Here is a 23,189-nt window from a genome sequence, read left to right on the forward strand (position 1 = left end):
ACCTCAGCTGGCCACACGTCCGGTGACCCTTCGCTGCAACATCGGGGGGTGATGGGCTGTTTCCATCTGCTGGGTAAGCGGCCTGGATAGCCGATGTGGTGGAGGAGTAGAAGAAGAGAGCGGGAGATTTGAAGTGAGCTGTGACAGCCGGGAGGAAGAGCCATGGCTGGCAAAGAGACCAACGGGGTCTTAGTCTATACAAACCAGGAAGCAGGCTATGGCTTTATCCGAGAGGCCAACACCTTTGACAAGGTGTTTGTAAGCTCGGGGTCCGTCCGGTATCAGAGGTCCCTGCAGGAAGGTGACCAAGTCGCATTCTATAAAGAGAGAGGCCCCCGGGGCTTCTACGCAGTGGCTGTGGACCTGCTGCCCCCAGTGGACGACACGGAGATGCAGGCGTACCTGAACTGGGATCGGGCAAGGGAGTCACTGCATCTGAGGCCATTGGGGCCAGTGAGGCCTACCATCACCCACTCTGGCACACCGGAAGCTGTGGTGCTAGGAAGAATGTCAGAGCAGACAGGAGCACGGGCTCGGAGCCCTGGTAATCATGCACGGTACTGGAGGGAAAGTGGAGCAGAGGCTTGTGGATGCTCCTCTGGCACCAGCTTAGAGTAAGGACAGTGACTGCAACTTGTCCTATTAGGAAGAAAGTAGTGCTAGTTGCACATGATGTGGAAAAATTGGGACTGTTCTGCGTCCCTGTGGGAAGGAGCTCTGAAGAGTGATACAGGACTGTTCTGCGTCCCTGTGGACTGGAATCCTGAAGTTGGAGCGGACAGAGTGGCTGCAGTTTAGAACATTGAACAAATTTTGTTTCTCCCCCTCCTAGTTTTGTTGCGCCTGTTGTGCTTCCCCTGCTGGATTGCAGGACTCAGACCTTGATGGAGAGATGGTGCCTTGTGTGCATGGCTGCTTTGTGGACTGTGGTCTAAAATGTAGAAATTCCTTGTTTAACCTGAAGTTTTGATTCTAGGTAAATTACGCAGCACACATATCTTAAGGGACCGTCGTCTGGAAATAGGAGGGAGGAGGGGGAAACATGTACAAGAGGACGTGATGAGTGAGCCGGGTCAGAAGAAAAATGTACCATATGCTTCTGTGCTGTTGGAGCTGTAATGAACTGGTCATGAAGGCCAAGATGTAGAATCACACATTCAAGGCAGATTAAGGACTGGTCAATGGACCTGGTAAGTCCTGTAGACACCTGTCTGTCTGTGTGGGTCACGTAAGGAGAAGGATCGCGGTCAACTGGACCCGTAACTTTGTTTGGAGAACCTGAGGATCGAGCCGGGTTAAGCATGGACTGTTCTCACGTGATGGTGTGCTGGTGAGAACTGTTGGCCAAACTTGGGTCATGTTAACAAAAAGAACTGAACTGTTTGCTCTGGGGTCCCAACCAAGTGGGAATGGTACCAGTCCTGACCAGAAATGGGTCAAACGTGGTTAAGTGGAAGATTGGACGCTTATGTAGAGTGTAATAAATTTTTATGGTTATTCATATTTTAACAGTATGTTTTTACATTACCTTGTACTTATGATGATGTGTATTTTCTACTGGTACCACATGGTTGAGGATGACCATGGTTTAGGAGAAAGGTGTGTAGGGGGAGTGCAGGCTACTGGTTTGGGCCCTGCATTCCTGTGCATGCCTGCCTAATGAAACCGGGCATGGCTGATAATTGTTAATGTGTACACTGTACAATATGATAATAGCTGACAATGTCTTTATGTGAACTGATGTACATGTGTTTATATCTGTGTATGTTAGGGACAAGGATAGGGACATCTAGTGTTAGAGTTAGGTCAGCATTGGTAAGTGTTTTAACGGTGTAGTTGCGGGGTAGCCTTAAGGGTGGCACTATAGAGTTAGGTTTAGATGTCATATTAAGATAAGATGGTTAGCCAATAGGAAGAGCGTATGGGAGGAGTTAGATGGAGGTTAGGAGAAGTTCTCTCAGAGGTAGTTAGTTGTTACAGACAGTTAGATATAGCAAGAGCAGCAGTGCAGAGGTGAGTGCTGGATACAGTGAAGGAAAGACTGAAGTTAGAAAAGTGTGTGGCATCTGACTTCGGAGGACAAGTGGAACTGGGCAGCTTCAGAGTGAAAGCGGCTAGGCTTATGGGTCACTCTTGTGATGTCCAAGACTTACAGTCCAAGAAGGATTGGCAGTGGCATCCTACAGTTGTGGCCAAAAGTATTGACACCCCTGCAATTCTGTCAGATAATACTCAGTTTCTTCCTGAAAATTAGTGCAAACACAAATTCATTGGTATTATTATCTTCATTTAATTTGTCTTAAATGAAAAAACACAAAAAGAATTGTCCTAAAGCCAAATTGGATATAATTCCACACCAAACATAAAAAAGAGGGTGGACAAAAGTATTGGCACTGTTCAAAAAATCATGTGATGCTTCTCTAATTTGTGTAATTAGCAGCTGTAACTTACCTGTGGCACCTAACAGGTGTTGGCAATAACTAAATCACACTTGCAGCCAGTTGACATGGATTAAAGTTGACTCAACCTCTGTCCTGTGTCCTTGTGTGTACATTGAGCATGGAGAAAAGAAAGAAGACCAAAGAACTGTCTGAGGACTTGAGAAACCAAATTGTGAGGAAGCATGAGCAATCTCAAGGCTACAAGTCCATCTCCAAAGACCTGAATGTTCCTGTGTCTACCGTGTGCAGTGTCATCAAGAAGTTTAAAGCCCATGGCACTGTGGCTAATCTCCATAGATGTGGACGGAAAAGAAAAATTGACAAGAGATTTCAACGCGAGATTGTGCGGATGTTGGATAAAGAACCTCGACTGACATCCAAACAAGTTCAAGCTGCCCTGCAGTCCGAGGGTACAACAGTGTCAACCCATACTATCTGTCGGCATCTGAATGAAAAGGGACTGTATGGTAGGAGACCCAGGAAGACCCCACGTCTTACCCCGAGACATAAAAAAGCCAGGTTGGAGTTTGTCAAAACTTACTTGAAAAAGCCTAAAACGTTTTGGAAGAATGTTCTCTGGTCAGATGAGACAAAAGTAGAGCTTTTCCCACTTACAAAGATGAGCGAGGCCTGTAATTGACATCATAGGAAGACCACAAGTATGAGAGTTAAAATGAGAAAACAAATCCAGAAAATCACCTTGTCTGATTTGGCAAGATTTATTTTGAAAATTATGGTGGAAAATAAATATTTGGTCACTTAAAAACATGCAAGATTTCTGGCTGTCACAGACCTGTAACTTCTTCAAGAGGCTTCTCTGTTCTCCACTCATTAACTGTAGTAATGGCACCTGTTTGAACTTGTTATCAGTATAAAAGACACCTGTCTATTATCTCAAACAGTCACACTCCAAACTCCACTATGGTGAAGACCAAAGAGCTATCGAAGGACACCAGAAACAAAATTGCAGTCCTGTACCAGTCTGGGAAGACTGAATCTATAATAAGCAAGCAGCTTGGTGTGAATGGGAGCAATAATAAGAAAATGGAAGACATACAAGACCACTGAGAATCTCCCTCGATCTGGGACTCCACGCAAGATCTCACCCGGTGGGGTCAAAATGATCACAAGAACGGTGATCAAAAATCCCAGACCCACACAGGGGGACCTAGTGAATGACCTGGATAGAGCTGGGACCACCGTAGCAAAAGCTACCATCAGTAACACACTACACCTCCAGGTACTCAGATTCTGCAGTGCCAGATGTGTCCCGCTGCTTAAGCCAGTACATGTCCGGGCCCATCTGCAGTTTGCTAGAGAGCAGTGATGACTGAGTGACTATACTCGTTGCTCGGTTTTTCCCGAGCATGCTCGGGTGTCCTCCGAGTATTTTGGCGTGCTTGGTGATTTCATTTTCGTCATCTAATCTGCATGATTTGCAACTTGTAGACAGGCTGACTACATGTGGGAATTCCCTAACAAACAGGCATTCCACACATGTATTCAAGCTGTCTAGCAGTCGCAAATCATGCAGATGAGACTACGAAATCTAAATCTCCGAGCAAGCCAAAATACTCGGAAAACCGAAGCAAGGAGTATACTCGCTCATCACTACTAGAGAGTATTTGGATTATCCACAAGAATCCTGGGAGGATGTCATTTGGTCTGATGAAACCAAAGTAGAACTATTTGGTAGAAACAAAACTCGTCATGTTTGGAGGAGACAGAATGCTAAGTTGCATCCAAAAAGCACCATACCTACTGTGAAGCATGGGGGTGGCAACATCATGCTTTGGTGCTGTTTCTCTGCAAAGGGACCAGAACAACTGATCCATGTACATGAAAGAATGAATGGGGCCATGTATCGTGAGATTTTGAGTGCAAACCTCCTTCCATCAGCAAGGGCATTGAAGATTAAATGTGGATGGGTCTTTCAGCATGATAATGATCCCAAACACACTGCCAGGGCAACGAAGGAGTGGCTTCGCAAGAAGCATTTGAAGGTCCTGGAGTGGCCTAGCCAGTCTCCAGATCTCAACCCCATAGAAAACCTTTGTAGGGATTTGAAAATCCGTGTTGCCCAGTGACAGGCCCAAAGCATCACTGCTGTAGAGGAGATCTGCATGGAGGAATAGGCCAACATACCACCAACAGTGTGTGGCAATCACGTGAAGACTTACAGAAAACGTTTGACCTCTGTCATTGCCAACAATGGATATATATCAAAATATCAAGATGAAGTTTTGCTAATGACCAAATACTTATTTTCAACCATAATTTGCAAAATAAATCTTGCCAAATCAGACAAAGTGATTTTCTGGATTTTTTTTTTCATTTTGACTCTCATAGTTGTGGTCTACCCATGATGTCAATTACAGGCGTCTCTCATTTTTTTTTAAGTGGGACAACTTGCACAATTGGTGGCTGACTAAATAATTTTTTTCCCCACTGTACCTGGTATTTGACCTGTTTAGGATCAGACTAAATTTTCTTTGACGGAAAAGGGGATTTTTCTTATCGCTGAATATGATTTTCCACTAATACTGTTTATAATAATTGCCATTTGAAAGATGTAGATCCACCTGATTACACTATTGTGCTGTCCGTCTGATATTTGGATATATGTATTAATGGAATTTAATAAAAAGATCATCCTTTTATGAAGTGCTGGATCAAGTGATTATGTGGATCTAGAATCGTCTATTTTTTAGTTAATAAAAATAGTTGAGCTTCTTTCACTAAATGTAAATTATCAGGATCAGTGGAAGTACCAGTGGTGGGACTAAGGCCTCTTTCACACATCAGGTTTTCAGCGTCAGGCGCGATCCGGCGCTTTTGACTAAAACCGGATCCGGCGAAATGCAATGCCGGATCCGGTTTCCCCCCCATTGACTTGCATTAGAGCCGAATCGAGCCGGATGGCCATGCGTTTCATCCGATTTTCGCCGGATCCGGCAATGTGACGCGATCCGGCGTCTGGAAAAAACGGCTACTGTAACGTTTTTTGTCTCCGGCGAAAAAGCCGGACACGCCGGATCCGGCGTGTCCGGCTTTTTCATACAATGAAAGCCTATGAGCGCCGCAATGCGCCTGATCCGGCGAGAGCCGGATCCGGCGGCCGGATCCGGTTTCTTTGGTCTGAGCATGCTCAGTAGCTCTGCCCACAAGACATATATAAAAGCAAGACAGTGGGACCCTCAGCCACACCCAACATGCCACCCAAGCCAAGAACCAGGAGCAGGAGAAGGCAGCAGACATCTGCAGCAGCAGCACCATCAGCACCACCCCAAATGGAGCAGCATGCTGAACAACGGGAGGGGAGTCCAGCAGCAGATGAGAGACGGTAATTATCAAATCCCCCATTCCTCCAAACTAGGGCTATGGAATATCAAGATATTCATTGGCCCTTTGTTTCTCTTTATTCAACAGCCGCCCAATAGATGCAGCAGCAGCAGCAGCAATGGCAGCAGCAGAAACACCACCCACAGCCATGGAGTCTGGCCATGAGGAAGACAGCACATCTTCTTCTGGGAGCCCTCCCTCGCATCGTCAGCGTTTGACGGTAAGTTTTTATTTCCAAAATCCATCATCTCTGTAATATATGTGTATTCATTGCCTTTTATTTCAAAACAGGAATCACAAGATGAAGAGGAGCTCCCAGAAGAAGAAGGAAGGGGTGGACAGACAGTTGGAGTGGGCTCACAATTGGTAAGTTTTTTGCATCAAACGCAGAAACACAACATCACACTACACACAACACATAGAAAACAATGTTCTGCAGACCACACACAGCAAACAAATGCCTACATCCAAAGACATAACATTTTTTGTTTTCTTCTCTAGTCTTCCCAATCTGGTGCTCGGCCAAGAGGTCCTCGCAGTGCCTCCCAGGGTCGTCGGCGACAGCAACGCGGCGGTCACCAGCGTGTAAGTATAAATATTTTTGCTTTGTTTTTTTTGCACTTTTTATTTCATTTCTTTTGTGGAGGCTAATTATGTTATTTTTGTCTTTTTCTTTAACAGCCTTCACAGCGTGCTCCCGACTCTGACGGTGAGGATGGAGGGATTGATGTGGACCGCCTCATCGATCTCGTCAGAGAAAGGGAGCCGCTCTCGAATACGGCTGACCGCCGCCACGCTGACCTGATAGTTACCCGACGACTCTGGGAGGAAATCTGTTCGCTCCTTGTGGACCGCTGGGAGGACCTCGAAGCTCGGGCCCAGATTAAAGAGCGTAAGTATATACAGTACCGGTTGCTTGATTTAAACCAGTGTTTCCCAAACTCCAGGCCTCGTGGTCCCCACGGATCATGTGTTCAGGATTTCTATTTACTTTGGAAATCCTGAAAACATGACCCCTGGGGACCATGAGGACTGGAGTTTGGGAAACACTGATGTTGTATACTAACCACTTTGTCCTTTCTCGTTTCAGGGGAGAGAATTGTGAAGCGGTGGAGGTCTGTGAGGGATCGTTTCAAGAAGGAGTTCAATAAAGAGATGCGGGCCCCGAGTGGATCTGGAGGACGCAGGAGCAAGTACAAGTACGCACGAGCCCTGTCGTTCCTCCGGGAGACAATGCTCACCAGAAGGTAAATATTACACACCACATGTGACAAAAAAATGTTTAGATGTAACTTTTTTTTTTCAGCCAGGGCCATACCATGTCACTATTTTAATTGTTTTTTTTTCTCTTTATTCCACAGCACGGTGAGCAGCACTCGGGAGCCTGCACGATTGGACCCTTCTGAGGCGATCCCTGAGGAGACCGGCACCGAGGGACACTTCGACCGCCCCGGTACATCTGCACCTTCCCAGCCTTCCCACACATTCGACCCATCTGTCCCATCCACCAGCACAGGCGCATCGTGGCCGCCTACATTACATGAAGCTGCTGGTGAGGAGATTGCTTTCCCTTTACCCCACCCTTCTGCCCCTGCCACCTCTAGTACACCTGCGGGTACTGGGCGGTAGCGGCAGAGGGGTCAGGAAAAGAGTTATGCGCCAGAGTTCTTGCATCTAAATGCATCTTTCCAGAACTGTCTAAAAGTCTTGTCAGAGCAAATCTCCGCAGGCTTTCAGCAGATCAACTCCAGCATTCTGGAGGTGAAGACACTTCTGCAAACCATGCATTCAGAAGCAAGATCTTCGCCAAACCACACCTTTTTCAGGTCTGTTGTGGAGCGCATGGCAACACTATCTCCTACCCAGCAGATGCATGTAATGCATTCGTGCCACGGTGCTCTACAGCAGGTTACCTCCCAACCTCCACCTCCCACCACTGTAGTTCCTCCACCTGCACCCCCTCCAGCCACTTTCCATCCTCCCCCTCCTATTACATCTCCACCCCCTCCAGCCACTTTCCATCCTCCCCCTCCTATTACATCTGCACCCCCTCCAGCCACTTTCCATCCTCCCCCTCCTATTACATACCAGCAACCTCCCCAGTACCAGCAACCTCCCCAGTACCAGCAACCTCCCCAGTACCAGACATCTCCCCACTTCCAGCAACCTGCCCCGTACCAAACTCCTTCCCCGTACCAAACTCCTTTCCCATACAACTTTCCATCAACATCTGCTCCTACAGTCCCTGCCCAACCCTCCACTCCACCGCCCACCACCTCTTCTGCCTCCCACATGTCCACCCATTCTGTAGCTTTTTCCACACCATCACCTCTAACTGTTCCTTCCCCACCACGATCCCAATCCTCTCTCCACACTCCCAGTGTCGAAGTGTCCCGCAGCCCCTCCAGCAGTATTTCCACCCCACACTACACAGATTTATGATGTGTTTTGTAATAAAAATGCCCAGTTTTTTTTCAAACCTTTATTAAAAAAGTTTTTTTAACTTTAAAAACAGTTTACAAACAAAAAAATATTTTAAATAAAAGTTAAATTATTGTTTACACTGGTTGTCTGTCATTTCTTTCTGCGGCGAAATATGTTTAAAAAAAAGGTTAAATAAAGGGTATTTAAAAGGTGAAAAGGTATTCAAAACCAGGTATATAACTGTGGGTACATTTTAGCTTTTTGCCACAGTTGTGTTCCTGGTTGTGTTTGAAGCAAAGTATTTCACCTAAAAAGTTGTGTTTATTGTTGGTGATTTCATAACAATGTACACAACTTTTGTTAAAAGGTGAAATACTTTGCATAAAACACAACCAGGTACACACCTGTGGCCTAAAGCTAAAAATAGAGACCATGACAAGATAGCCAACTTTGGTTGGCAAAGGTATATACTGTTGGTACAGAAGGTACACAAGTTTGGTTAGGGCACAAATCTTTCACACTCTGTCATCCTGCCAGTGTACTCTGCCTTGAGGTGACATAAAGTATAGTGCAAAATTGTCCCTCATTACTGAAACCGTCACAGAATTTCTAGTGGTAATGTCATGGTAATCTTGCAAGGTGGTTTCTTCAGAGGTGTCCTCAATGGAAATGGGTTCCTTGCAGATAACAAAATTGTGGAGTACCACGCAAGCTTTGATCACCTCGTCAACAGTTTCTGTCTTGAGGTTGATCGCAGTCAATAGGACCCGCCATTTGGCTGTCAGAATACCAAAGGTACATTCAACCATTCTTCTTGCTCTTGTGAGGCGGTAATTAAAAATGCGTTTTGGTCTTGTCAATCCTCTGCTAGAGTATGGTTTCAAAAGGTGTTCTGACAGCTGGAAGGCTTCATCCCGTACACAGACAAATGGCATAGGTGGACCAGATGTTTGCGGCAGCGGTCTAGGGGGTGGGAACTGGAAGGTGTTTCCATACAGTTTACGCCCCATGGCAGACAGTTTGAAAACTTGAGAGTCATTGGAGCGGCCATAGGCCCCAATATCCACAGCAATAAATTTGTATTCCGCGTCAGCGATGGCCATGAGGACAATTGAAAAATATTTCTTGTAATTGAAATATTCCGATCCCGATCCGGCTGGCTTTACAATGCGGATATGTTTCCCGTCCACAGCGCCCAAGCAGTTGGGAAACTGACATATCTGTTGAAACTTGTCAGCAATTTCAATCCACCTCTCTGTTGTGGGCTCTGGTAAAAACTCTTCAGCTAAGGAGTCCCACAGTGCACGGCATGTGTACTTCACTATTCCTGATATGGTGGAAATCCCGAGTCTGTACTGGAAATGCAGTGACGAAAGGGATTCTCCAGTTGCAAGAAATCTGTGGGGAATTAAAAAACAATCAATTAGTTTAAAATCACAGCATTACATACCAAAACTCAGCTATAACACTTGGAGATACAAACTACCACCAACAAGATTGCAGTGAAAGTGTGCTCTGATGCGATCACATCCAATAAATGTGGCTTACCTTAAAGTCACCATCAGACGCTCTGCGGGTGAAACAGAGAAGCGGCAATAGGTGTCTGCTTTTCTTATGAGGTGTGCAATGCGCTCCACCAAGTAATCAAAATTCTCCATTTTCATCCGAACATATCCAAAAAATTTATCTGGGTTTCGTCGAAGGTCCATGCAGAGTGTAAAATAGACCCCACGCGTCATTCTCTTGGCAGTGATGGGGTGGATCCACAAACGTCGTCTACGATGCCTGATGCGCTGCTGTCTCGCTCTCTCCTTTTCCAGAACAATCACCCTCAAACGATTCGCCTCCGCTATAAAATCCGCCAAATTCTTCAAAATATTTCCAATCACAACATCCATCTTCGCCAGTAACTTGCTCTTCTCTCCAACCTGCACTTTCTCCTCGACAACCTGTCAAAGAAGGGCTGTAGGAACACTCTATATATAGTTTTCCAGTAGCCAATCCCGTTCGGAAGGCCACAAGGGTCAATTTTAAAAACCGGATCCGGCGTAATCCGTCGAAAAACGGATAGAAAAACGGATGAACCGGATGAGACGGATCCGGTTTTGTCTGTCAAGAACAAGACGGATCCGGCAGAAAACCGGATCCGTCACATCCGGTTTTACTAAACATTTGCCGGATCCGGCGTTCCGGCACGACGCCGGATCGCGCCTGACGCCGAAAACCTGATGTGTGAAAGTAGCCTAACAGTGATCCAGAAGTTATCACCCAACTTGTTAATGCTACAGATGCTTGAGATTTACAGCTCTAATAAAATAATAATTGATCACAATGTGCAGTAATCTCTCTCTACTGGATCCATAAAATGTAGGACTGATTGTGGTAATAAAATATTTGGAAATTAATCAGAACAGAATTTTGGATTTAAAAACAACATAATGAGAAAAGACAAAGAATCCTTTTAAATTGATTCCTAACAGTAAAAATTCAGAAGCTTGAATTTGATTTTTTTTTATTATATAATTTCTCCCATTCCCAGAGTCATCGGAGAATAGGCAGGATCACATTGCTGTATATGAGAATGTGAAGGTAGGTGGTGATGTCTTTTTCATCTAATACCAGCATTCACACTCTAGACTTTGACCACCATTTTGGAAAATCAGGCATAAAACTGAGCAAAACTCATTAATGTGATACCACATATGTTGCAACAAAATCACAAGTTCACAGGCTCACTCGTAAATAATTCCAGTGAGGTCTTACTTTCCAGTGGTCCACTCCTGACATTAACATTCGCAATGCTCAAACTGAACTACATGGGATTGGTAGAGGCTTCAGTCACCGTGCCGTGCCCCCTCAGTCTCGGACACACTTGTGGCTGATGTAGGCTCAGACATTCTTTTCTCTCACAGAAGGTCTAGAATTTCCACTGACACCTTAGAAATTCATTAGGTGGCAAATATACTCTTATGCACCTCCATCATCACACAAAAGGCCTGCAGCACAGTCAGTGCCCAAACATTCACCATTAAATCACCATCTCCTCCACCCAATGCAAAATGGCATCAAGGAGCCTCAATCTTGGCATTATAACAGGAGAAGTCAACACTACTGAATAACATGGTTCCCGAACTCCTACATGAACTCTCTGGCTTGTGAAGCCAAAGTACAACCCAACATCATGTAACAAGATACGCAAAGAACTTAAACATTTCTAATAAGAATACACACTAATATGCCAGTGAGATAGATGAAGATTACTTGTGGTTTCTCCTCTTACATCTATGTCAACTTAACCTTTGCAGGCAGCACAACCAAGGGAAGAATCCTCATATATGGTGAGTAGAGAAATTTTGTTCTCCAGTCTTGTTGAGTCAAGATTTAGATTTTTTTTTCTTAATGTCAACTTTCTAAAGCATTGTAATGAAAGGCTACATCAGAGAAGTATAGTGGTTAGACCAGAAAAAACATACCTTTATGAAATTGTCATCGTGTCAAACCGATGGAAGAAAATATCTAAGACTCGGTACTGCTGAAACGGAGGCCAGAGGGGTAGCCGTGGCAGACGGTGGCAGTACTGGCACACCCTGGCCCTCCGTTACATTCACACATTGCAATCCACTCACTTGCAAATCAGGATCCATTCCACACTGCCGGGGTTGCTTCTCCTTTAACACCACACAATGACAGTCAGAGTCCAGGTTCGTCTTCAACAGAACAATTTTACTCAGCTCGTCCAGTTTAGATGCAGAAGCAGCACAAGATTCTTTGCAGAATATCACCATTCTGTTCCCTGTACTGTCCCTCACTCCTCCAGAAATATCCACTGGATCCGCCGATCCCGGAGCTTCCTTACTGGTCAGACTAACCCACTTCAGGAGTTCCCCGCCTGCTTCCCTTTCCGAAGGTGAAGTTGAGAAATGGCTCTTCCACTCCTTCCCAGGCCGTAGGCATCGGACGTTTTGGGTTGTTCCCACGAAATTAGCTGCTACCATTCTGATGCTGCCAAGATATTCCTCCACACTGTGTGACTGTCAGCTCTAAGGCCCTGGACTGCTGGGCTCCTGAGCTTAAATGTTCCCCCTGGATACGACTGTCCTGTCATTGCTCCCGGCTCACACTTTCCCAGGCTGCCATAACTCCAGGAAGCTCCCCCAACTACCTTGTATTAACCCCCCTAACTAACCTAATCCTATTGGTATAACTAATCTTTATCCTATACTATTATGATCCCCCTACTGGTCTAAAGGTACCGTCACACTTAGCGATGCACCAGCGATCCCGACACCGATATGATCCGGTCAGGACCGCTGGTGCATCGCTAAGCGGTCGCTACTGAGCAGCCACACAGGCAGATCTCAACAACGACATAGCAGCGGTCAGTGGTCGCTACTTACCTGTCAGACGAGGCGATGAAGATGTCCTCCCACCCGCGTCCATGCGTCATTCGTCTCCACAGCAGGAAGCCCAGCAGGAAGCTGATGACGAGAAACGGCCCAGGCCATTCTCGCACGATCAGCGATAATCAGTGGGGGAGTCGGTCGGAGGTAAGTATCACACATAGCGATATCGCTAGCGATATCGCTGCTGTGTCACAAAACCAGTGACGATATAGCGATATTGCTAGCGCTATCGCTTAGTGTGACGGGACCTTTAGTTTCACACTTTCCCTATATCTCCTCATCACATTAACATATGTACATTGCATTATATACTATAACAGCATTATAAGATTCAAGAAGTATACTAGCTTTACAGGGACATAGGAACATGAGGGTGGGGGCATAAACTGGCCCTCGTACACCACTTACACACCTCCCTTCTTAAAACATGGTCATCCCTGACCATACAGTGCCGGTAGAACACCACTTTAATATAAAAAACATATTATTTTTTTTTCTTAACCATAAGAAGTCCTTTTGCTCTACATAAGAGTCCCTTTTTTACTGTCCAATATCCATGTCTGACTGGTTTGGTCAGCATCACAAGTCAAATTAGTTCCAGTCTCATTTGTTTCCAGGACCCGAGCACATACACAGTTCTCATTAGGACTCACCACAGTCCCAGAAGTTCCAGTCCATATTAAATTGACCTGGCTCATTCATCAGGTCCTCCTATCTTTGGGGGTCTTCCCCCTCCCTCCTTTGCATGGAGTACGGCCCTTCAACACATGTGTGCTGCTCTTTCCTAGGAATAAAATTTGGTTACACATGACAAACTAAAACACAGTCATTTGCAACAGCCACATGCAGTCCATGTACAGTCCAAGGGCACATAACCCCTCAGGGTTAAAGTCCTGCAAACCAGCATGGGAAGTGCAACATGCGCAAAAGAACTGGAATGGGGAAAAACAATGCTCAACGTTCGACCGTGGCCCGTACCGGCCACACTGCAGCTGATTCCGGTGCTACAGGGTTCCTCTACACACAGGGACGTGGAACAGTCCCATTCGCTTCTCAAGGCCGACTGCGCCTGTTCCAGGCCCACGTACAGTTCCAGGTCATCCATGGGGAGCAATAGATGAACTTCCATGGCAAAATACCCCCGGGGTTCATCCTCCTTAATAAAAGTGACCTGGTCTCCTTCCCTCAGAGGCCTCTGGAATTTGACGGAGCTGGCATTTACATAGAACTTATTGTCTGTATAGGCCTCGTGCATAAAGCCATACCCGTGAGACGGATTGGTATACACCAGCAGACCGCTGGTCCATCGTCCGGCAATTGCACCCCCTCCTGGTCGGCGCAGTTCTGCCCACATTTCTCTCCCCCTCTATTTCTTCCTTTCAATCACCCGCCACAATCCACATGGCCTACCCGGGGGATGGGAATGGGCCCTCTCCTTCTTGGTAACAGAGCAATGGACAGAGGGATGGGACGTCGTCGAACACGGACCTGCACTCCAGGGTTTGGGACTGAGGTTTACTCACCACCTACTCCGATATCCCGGCCGTGATTGCTCTGCCACCGTCAGACACAGCTACCGCGCCCGCCGACTCTGACTCTTCCGGTTCAGGCTCCTCAGAGATGAGTTCCTCCGGGGTGACCTCTTCTGAATCGCCAACCTCTTTGGGCAACTCCGGGTCCAGCAGCTGCCACCACTGCTCTCCAGCAGGTAACGGGAATCTGTCAGGCTAATACTTGTCGTTGCCGTCAGTTGTTCCCCACAGCATTCTTAGCCGGGTCCTTTCCTCCGCCTGTCGCCACTTCCACTTTGCGACCGACACCGCCGAAGCAATGGGTGCAAGAGTGGGCCATCGGTGCAGTGCCTCGCAATGGCGCCTGCAGCTGCACACAGGGTTTTCTTCCAGGCCCCACCCGTTATGATAGAAAATGCACATGGAAAAATAGTGGTGATTCACAGGGACAGTAGATATAAATGGTTATAAGACCACAATGGGTAATTTGTCCACAGTGAAAGAGTAACAATATTATTTATACAGAGTCATAGTATGAACTTGCTAAAATGGTGCAGGAGGGACTAATCAATATACAGCAAAAAGGTATGGCATAGTTGAAGAATGGGCACAAAAATAAGTAAATACATGACCAAAAATGGCTGTGATAAGCGGTTACCTGTGTTGTCACACTGGTAAGTGCAGGATCGCACCCCGACACGCGTTTCGAATCAAATCCTTCGTCAGGGTGGACTATAGTGATCATCTAGAACAACATCTTCAGGCAGCTAGAAAACCAATACGTAGTATAGAAGCAGTAAGCTTTTTTTTATAATTTATTCCAGAGGTTCTTACCAGTCAAAAAAATGGCATACCTGGGTCTTCCCAGCTGTGCTGTCATTTCCACAGTTCAACCCACAATGTCACTATTTTCAACCACTGTACCCAAAGTCATCTTCTTCATGCTCAAACATGGAGAGCGCTTTTAAAAACTGAATACAGATTCTTACCTAGAGTAGCAGTTCAAAGCAACTTCTAAAGAGCATTAACTGGGCAGATGAAACACCACTTTCAGCATGAAGTATGGGACAGAAGAAAGTAAAATAAGGTAATGGAGGATATTACAATGATTCGTAGCTTTACAATGGCTGTACAATACAGAGTGGGAAAACTTTATTTTTATTTAAGTACCTTTGTTCTATATTTTATACTTGATATAATTTTTTTTGTTGTTTTGTTGTTTTTGTGGCAATGTATTCAAATGTGTACATCTTTTTCTTGCAGGGTTTGCAGTTTAGAACTGAGAACACATACGCAGAGCTCAAAACTTAGCTTACTATCAGTCTCGGAAAAGAATATTTGTATTAGAAGTCATTGACGACTGCGGCTAAACCTGAGCACAGACTGAATTCCACTTCATTCCTTGACTTCTTCCCAAGTCATTCCTACCGGGATGTTTCTCTTTATACATTTTTACAGCGCAGTTATAGCAGCTCTATAATATGAGAATCAAATGCAATAACCTCCAGAATTTCTTTACATTTGATGGATTTATGAAAATGAAAAGTGTCTGATGACATTCACTCTCATTTCCGAAACTTATTAAAAGGATAAAGTCACGGGTCATCTGTTAGACCAGGATTAAATTATCTAGGAGCTCCACAAAGCCTTAGCTGGTGAATATACAGGTAATGCTGCCACCAGTCCAGTAACCACAAACCCATCTAAGATATACGCTGGAGGCAAAAAATGCTGACTTTTGAAAATAATTATATTTTTATATAATAGGACATAGAATTCATAGTTAGATTCATGCCGATATGGACTGGATAGTCCTCTTTTGCTCAGTTTGCTGCACTGTGGCTTTCAGTCAACAGCATAAGGACTAGGTGAAAAATGTCATTGGCCACTGATGGAGACTGCTGTGGACAGAGTGCTACGGACACCAGCCGATGGACATGTGCACATTACCTGCCTGCACCACCTTAGAAGTCAAGACCGGCGGACTTAAACTAAATTACAGCAAGTTATCGGCCATCTTAGACTCTCAGGCTTAAGTAGAAAATTTAAGTGCAATCTTTTCACCTTACAAAAAACTAAATTGACAAGCCCTTGCAGTAAAATTAAAGAAATGGACAAGTGTAGATTGCTGCGACTACATCAGACTAGCAGACAAACCAATACAACTTCTGAGCCAGCTAAGGTACAAGTGAATATTGAATATAATGAATTTTGAGCTGCATTAGAATGCCATAGACTGAATATTTGTACTTTTGATTAGATTGTGAGAGCAACAAGGCATCAGCTATGTATTTATCTAGTTTAGGTGTATGGTAAAATTCATGTAAATTGAGACAAAATACGTAAAACTGTCCAGCATTCATAGTCCAAGAAACCTGGCCAGAATGTCATTAGTTCTTTTTTCTTCATGTTTTCTTAGATATGTAAGTGATAGACATTCCGCATTTTCAAACTTTTATGTGTACATGTTATGTGTGAATCCTTGAAAATGGTAAGAGATATTTATGGAAGATCCTTTAATCTTGTCCTCCTACACCTTCTCTGCTTCTGTTGATCTTCCCCTATGGAGTACCTATATCCCACAAAAGGTAAAATAAAGATATGTTTGAACTCTGTTTATGATCCCACAGTTTTGGATGTATCGAAAATCAAGTTTTCCCACCCATCTTATCCAGGAACCCTTTGTGCACAATGAATAGAGTAGGGCAAGCGCTTTAGTTACAACCACAAATGTTCTTTCCCAACATTGTAGTAGCCCGAAGTCAAAATAGCATGTCACTCATGATGTCCACTGTAATGAACAGTAATTATCAGCAGTAAGGATTATGATGAATACACGAAAAGTCATAACAGGAGAGAAGCAGTACAATACTTGTGGCTCGACTAGCAGGCTTCTCCAGAGCAGGGGAAATTTTCAGCACTGCACTATAAGTAAATTGAAACATTGCTATTTTATAATTTATTATTAAATATAAACATGTGACTTTGGAAAACTCTGTTTGGTAAGTATGATGTGATATCATATTAGCATAAGTGATAATTCATGTAAAGATAAGATGTACACATAGCTAGCATTCAGGTTGACATTTTATTGCAAAAAAATGTAACGGTTAGGCTATTTTCACACTAGCGTTTTTTTTGCGCTGCGCCTCGTGCGCATACCAAACGCATGCAAAAAACGCATCATGCGTTTTGCATGTGTTTGCTGTTTTTTTGCGCATGTGATTTAACCAGTTTGGCACCATGTTAACGCAAAAAACTCATCCGATTTTAAACGCATGCGTGCGCATGTGCTAGCGCACACGTGCATTCCCATAGACTGTAATGCTGTTTTTTTGCGCATTCCATGCGCTAACGTGCGCATGCGTTTTTTTGAGACAGGTTGGACGGACCAAAAATGCAACAGGTTGCGTCCGGCGTGCCTAGGCGCACACTACAAAAACCGCATGCATGTGCTAGACCATGCGCACCCATGTTAAAGATAGGGGAGCAATGCACATGTGCACGATAGCGCATGAGGCGCAGCGCTAAAAAACGCAAGTGTGAAACCAGCCTTATACCCACAATCACAATATTTTTCACAAAGCCCACTAAATGCATTATATAACACTGTCTATGGTTTCCCCATTTGCATCCTTTTATCCCCTCTTTGCACACACATTTCCCTTGCACTTAAATATTTTTATTGTCTTGTTTTACACACCTATGCCTTACTTTCGCATTTATTTTTTTAATATTTTTTAGTCAAACAGTGTTATAATATGTATAATGCTCTTATCTGTTGTCATTTCTTCTACCCTCTTCCATCATGACTGCTGGGTCGTTGTGCACTCTCCGTGCATGCGCGTGTTCTTCTCTCATGTCCACCTACAGTATGTGATTGGTGTTGTTGAACTGCGACCTTGGTCACGCTTCGATGACGCACGTACTGTGGCAGGGGTGACGGCAGATCGCATGCATGCGGTGTGTGCAGCGCCTGGTAATATGACGCCCCTGATTGCTAGCAAAATCAGCTATGTACATTATGTCCCATATAATTTACTCATGCCCTCTCCACCTCACTCCCTGATGAAGCGGTGCGAAACGCACTTTGGAGTACGATGTGGTGTGCTCCATTGGTGCTGGTATGTATCCATCATTTGTCAGGTTCAATATATAGTATTACAGTGATCCACTGTGTCCCATGATTGATAGTGTTTATGTGTCTGCACTTTTTCTTTCACATCATGTGATTATATCTTCTACTTGGCTGTTATTGGGCATCATGCAATGTGGCTATGTGCAATATACTTAGTTACTTTCTGATCAGCGATTATTAATTGATCCCATTGGGTATAAAATTGTTCACTAATTGTTATATATCACCTGATCAGCTCATATAGAATCATATACTGTATTTTTCAGAGAGCATTTTTTCATGATCCCTTCATACTTCATATTGTACACAGTGGTCTTTTTTGACTTGTATTGATTTACACCTTATGTTTACATTGCATCATATGACTAAAAATGGCACATTACATTATGAATTGATTGTTTAAATTATTTTTGCACACCCGTTCCCCCTCTTATTTGTTTTTGTCTATATACATTTTTATTCTTTCCTATCCTTTTTCTATTTTTATCGTGTCATGTTTTATATTGTATCAATAAAATCCAATTATTTTTTAAGTATATTGATTGTCTTTGCCTAATTTTTGAACTATATTTTTAGGTTTTCAGTTGTGAAGTAACCTGCTCCCAAGCTGACCACAGAAAAAGCAGATCCTCACCTAGAAGATCTTATGGCTGGACATCGGCTTTGCTAAATGATTAGTACATAATTCTTCTAGCTAATTATAGCGGAAAGAAACAACGAGTATTTAGGAAAAAATATGTAAACAATTTTATTGAAATATATTAAAAATATATACACAATAAGCAGAGTTTCCCACTATGCAGGCTAACACGGGATTAATCCAAAATAGACGGTACAGATAGTCTTGAATAGCTGAAATAATATATTATCAGCATACAAGCGTCCTAAAGTGTTCAATACTGACATATAAAATGCAGATTTTTAACTATATAAATAGGCTCACTGCATAATCAGACCAAGTTCAAAGTGCAAAAAGTGCTTTTATAGTACAAATAAGGTTGATTAATACACTGACAATAGAGTATCCTGCAATCTTCCAATGCTAGCAAAATATGCGATACAAACTAGATACTACAGTTAAATAAGACCACTACAGGTGGACAATTATATACTGCTGTCAGTGCTTAAACCGTGACCCAGATGGAGACGCCTGTAATAGAAACTATGCGCTGTACTTACACCTAATGTATAATCAAGGATTCCCCAGGCCTGCCGCCCCAACGCGCGTTTCACCGCTTCTTCCTCAGTGTATTAATCAGTGTATTAATCAGCCTTATTTGTACTATAAAAGCACTTTTTGCACTTTGAACTTGGTCTGATTATGCAGTGAGCCTATTTATATAGTTAAAAATCTGCATTTTATATGTCAGTATTGAACACTTTAGGATGCTTGTATGCTGATAATATATGATTTCAGCTATTCAAGACTATCTGTACCGTCTATTTTGGATTAACCCCGTGTTAGCCTGCATAGTGGGAAACTCTGCTTATTGTGTATATATTTTTAATATATTTCAATAAAATTGTTTACATATTTTTTCCTAAATACTCGTTGTTTCTTTCCGCTATAATTAGCTGGAAGAATTATGTACTATGGCATTGTATTTGGAGTTAATGAGGTGATATTGTTGTATCCATAATTTTTTTTCTAAATATTTGTGATAATATTTGTTAAATGATTGTCAACTCAACCACCTTCCACCTCTGATGGCAACTATCCATGATTTGGCCTACAGTTGTTGGAAAAGTCCTAAAGTCGCTGCCCTCATGACCGAATCCCACCTCTAGATTCAGAGTCCTTCCACGATGGCTGGTAGAGGCATCAACAGAACTCGCCTTTACAGCATGTCCTCCATCTCCTCCTAACTCACGTCAGCAGCATTGCCATATTCCTCCCTGGCAGTAGCACTCCATCTCTAAAAAAGTCTCACCATCAACAGCAATTTCCTTACTCCCATCCCTCCCAAACTAAGTGATATTTTGAAGGTGGAGGAAAAGTATAGGAAGGAATAATCAGGTTCCTCTCTTCTGCTGATTCCAACATCTGTTATCATATGCAGGGCTGATGACATGTTGCAGCCGCTGAAGTCGGTTATTGGGTGCAACATTGTCAGTGATCCAGACAATAACGGACAGACTCCAAGCAGTGCTGGAGACTCAGTGCTCGAATCAGGGAGGGTATAAAACCTGAAAAACCTCTTTAATTTATACTTTCAAACTTATCCAGGGCACTTTTTTTCATTCCAATTATACCATTTTGATTCTTTAATATGCAGATAATTGCTTCAAAATTTTGTGTTGAATTATTTTGTAGCAAAGTTTTTTTTTGGGAGTGATCATGTTGTAGGCTGCACACTCTGGCTGGCAGAATGACCTGTGAACTGTGATACAGGAAAGATGAATATCTTTGTACTGTGAACTGTGGTCATGTGTCCATGATCTATGGTTCTTGCTGTCTAGCTGACAGGATATTTAGCAGGACCAGGGGTTGATGACCGCACAAGTCACACATAGCTACGGCCAGAAATATGGCCAAATAAATATATTTGGGAAAACCCCTTTAGCTGTGAAAGATTTAGTCTTCCACCACTATACTAATTGGCAGGCAGCCCACTTAAGAGGATAAACATGACGTTTCTTCATTGCTCAAACAGCCTGGAATCAATACTAGATTTTTTTTTTATTTTCGGAGAGACTTTTATTATTCTCTAATTGAGCTACACAAGAGACACACAGCAATCCACCATCTGTAATGAGGGGTTATGTAGTAACAGGTAAGATCCTTATAGATATAATTTTGCATTCTATATATAATGATAATTAGTAAGTGACTGTGCAGTCACTAGCTACATATTGCTACTAAAAATAAGCATCATACAAGACATTACACATGGAGATAACTTAACGTCAGTGCTCTATGTCCTGTGGGTCCAATGTCTTGTTGACAGAACACACATGGAAATTGTCAGCCAGTCCTTTATAGTATGTTGAGGTCGGACAAGAAATTAACATGTGAACGAGGTAAGCTTCGGACCTCCTTGCAGGGGATTGCCTATGGTGGCTCTTTCAGTTACACAAGAGGATGTTTTGAATTGGACGCATTGTAACAATGACAAATGAAGAAGATATACTTGTTGCACAAACTAAATTTTTGTACCAGGTAAAGCAAAGACTATGTTATGGGCTCACCTTGTGAGGTGGATCCACAAAGTTACAGGTCTAGTTGCGCACTGGCTTTGGTGCAGGAGGCAGGAAGGCACGCATGGATCATGGTCTTGGCAACCTGAAAACCATAGGAACAGGATGGCAGTTGAAGAGAGACACAGCAAGTCCAAAGGAGGACCCACAGGAAGAAGAGGAATCACAGGCCGCAGGCATAGAGTGAGAATGAATGATCAGTATGAACAGGGTCCAACAGAATATTCACTTGCTGCAATCAAAAAGTAAAGTTAGTGGACGAATATCAGATAGTATGCTGAGTCACTAAGTTTGATGCAGAATAGAACTGATACCCTCATCCAGAATATTGTGTCCAGTCCTGGGGACCGCATTTTAAAAAAGACGTGGAGCAAGTTCAGAGACGAGCAACCAGGATAGTGAGCGGACGGCAAACTATGTCCTACGACTTAATAGCTGTCTACAAATATCTGAAGGGATGTCACAGTATAGAGGGATCACCCATTTTTTCATTTGCACATGGAAACATGAAAAGCAATGTAATGAAACTGAAAAGGGAGAAGATACAGATTATATATTAGAAAAAACTTTTTAGCAGTGAGGGTGATCAATGAGTGGAACAGGCTGCCACGGGAGCTGGTGAGCTCTCCTTCAAAGGAAGCCTTAAAACAGAGGCTGGTCAGACATCTGTCCCATCTGTCTGAGATGGTTTAGTGCAGGGTTCCCCAACTCCTGTCCTCAAGCCCCACCAACAGATCATGTTTTCCAGATTTCCTTTGTATTGCTCAGGTGAGAATTGCTTCACCTGTGCAATACAAAGGAAATCCTGAAAACATGATCTCTTGGTGGGCCTTGAGGACTGGAGTTAGGGAACCCTGGTTTAGTGGATCCTGCATTGAGCAGGGGTTGAACACGAAGACCCTGGAGGTCCCTTCCAACTCTAACATTCTACGATTCTATGATGGTGGTGCACACCAAACAAACCAAACACAGGATTACGAGTCTTAAGTCTAAGACACAGGTAGGTGTGCATCTTTGTAGCCTTTAAATAGACTCAGGGAGATGATGTTATAGATTCAAACCAGGCAACTCGCAAAGTTTGGTGTGGAGCATGACAGAGAGCAGTGGACCTATAAGAAGGAAGCGGAGCCTTGGATACTTGGGACAGATGTGAAACAGACAAACATTGGTACAATTCTGCTGGAAGTAAAAATAACTGAGCTTTATAAGATGAAGATGAGAGAGAAGTGGAGGGTAAAAATAGAGAACAGTTTATATCAGTACTTCCTTCCATCATGCATTATCACTACCTACACCTCACCTCTGCGTACTGATGATTCTCTTAGTTGTCAGGCCTCTTATCCACGGTTATAAGGGTTGTGTTCTTGTCAGAATATGTCTGCCTGTGTGAGAAAATTCCAGACAAGGCATAAAGGTGATTCAGACCTTCACATGGAATTATTTTTTATTGCTGATTTACTTCCTAAATGCAAAATTAGGGTATGGTTACTTGCTGTCTTTTAGACTCAGATGAACCTGCTGAGATATTTAAGCAGACAACATTTCATGAAACACTGGATTTTTTTATTCCTGAAGTGTCTTTTGTGTCATCGTTTTCATTTTTTTTCTGAGCGTTTTTTGACTGTTTCGTCCTACGGTGGTTATTTAGATGGTTCTCCAATTGTTTTTTTAATGTCTTTTTTTACCGCCATTTTTCCGTCATTATTTTTTCACTCTTTTGAATAATTTAGAA

The 23,189-nt window shown here is 43.5% G+C and overlaps 2 protein-coding genes across 3 annotated transcripts in view; both read left to right on the forward strand.

The window, feature by feature from the left end:
• LOC141085435 (cell adhesion molecule CEACAM19-like) overlaps positions 1 to 18,797 on the forward strand; it is an 89,469-nt gene extending 70,672 nt beyond the window's left edge. Inside the window, exons 4-6 of the mRNA XM_073570799.1 lie at positions 10,747 to 10,796; positions 11,513 to 11,545; positions 15,385 to 18,797. Of these exons, the coding sequence (XP_073426900.1) occupies positions 10,747 to 10,796; positions 11,513 to 11,545; positions 15,385 to 15,432 (131 nt within the window). The 3' untranslated portion in view covers positions 15,433 to 18,797. The remainder of the gene's footprint in view (positions 1 to 10,746; positions 10,797 to 11,512; positions 11,546 to 15,384) is intronic.
• Positions 18,798 to 20,908: 2,111 nt separating this feature from the next.
• LOC141085430 (cell adhesion molecule CEACAM8-like) overlaps positions 20,909 to 23,189 on the forward strand; it is a 32,830-nt gene continuing 30,549 nt past the window's right edge. For both annotated transcript variants that reach the window (XM_073570791.1, XM_073570792.1), the window contains exon 1: positions 20,909 to 21,033. In XM_073570791.1, coding sequence (XP_073426892.1) covers positions 21,012 to 21,033 — 22 coding nt within the window. In that variant the 5' untranslated portion in view covers positions 20,909 to 21,011. The remainder of the gene's footprint in view (positions 21,034 to 23,189) is intronic.

This window comes from Dendrobates tinctorius, unplaced genomic scaffold (genome assembly GCF_039654945.1).
Source record: "Dendrobates tinctorius isolate UK_male_01 unplaced genomic scaffold, ASM3965494v1 ptg000028l, whole genome shotgun sequence".
NCBI classification, from domain to species: domain Eukaryota; kingdom Metazoa; phylum Chordata; class Amphibia; order Anura; family Dendrobatidae; genus Dendrobates; species Dendrobates tinctorius.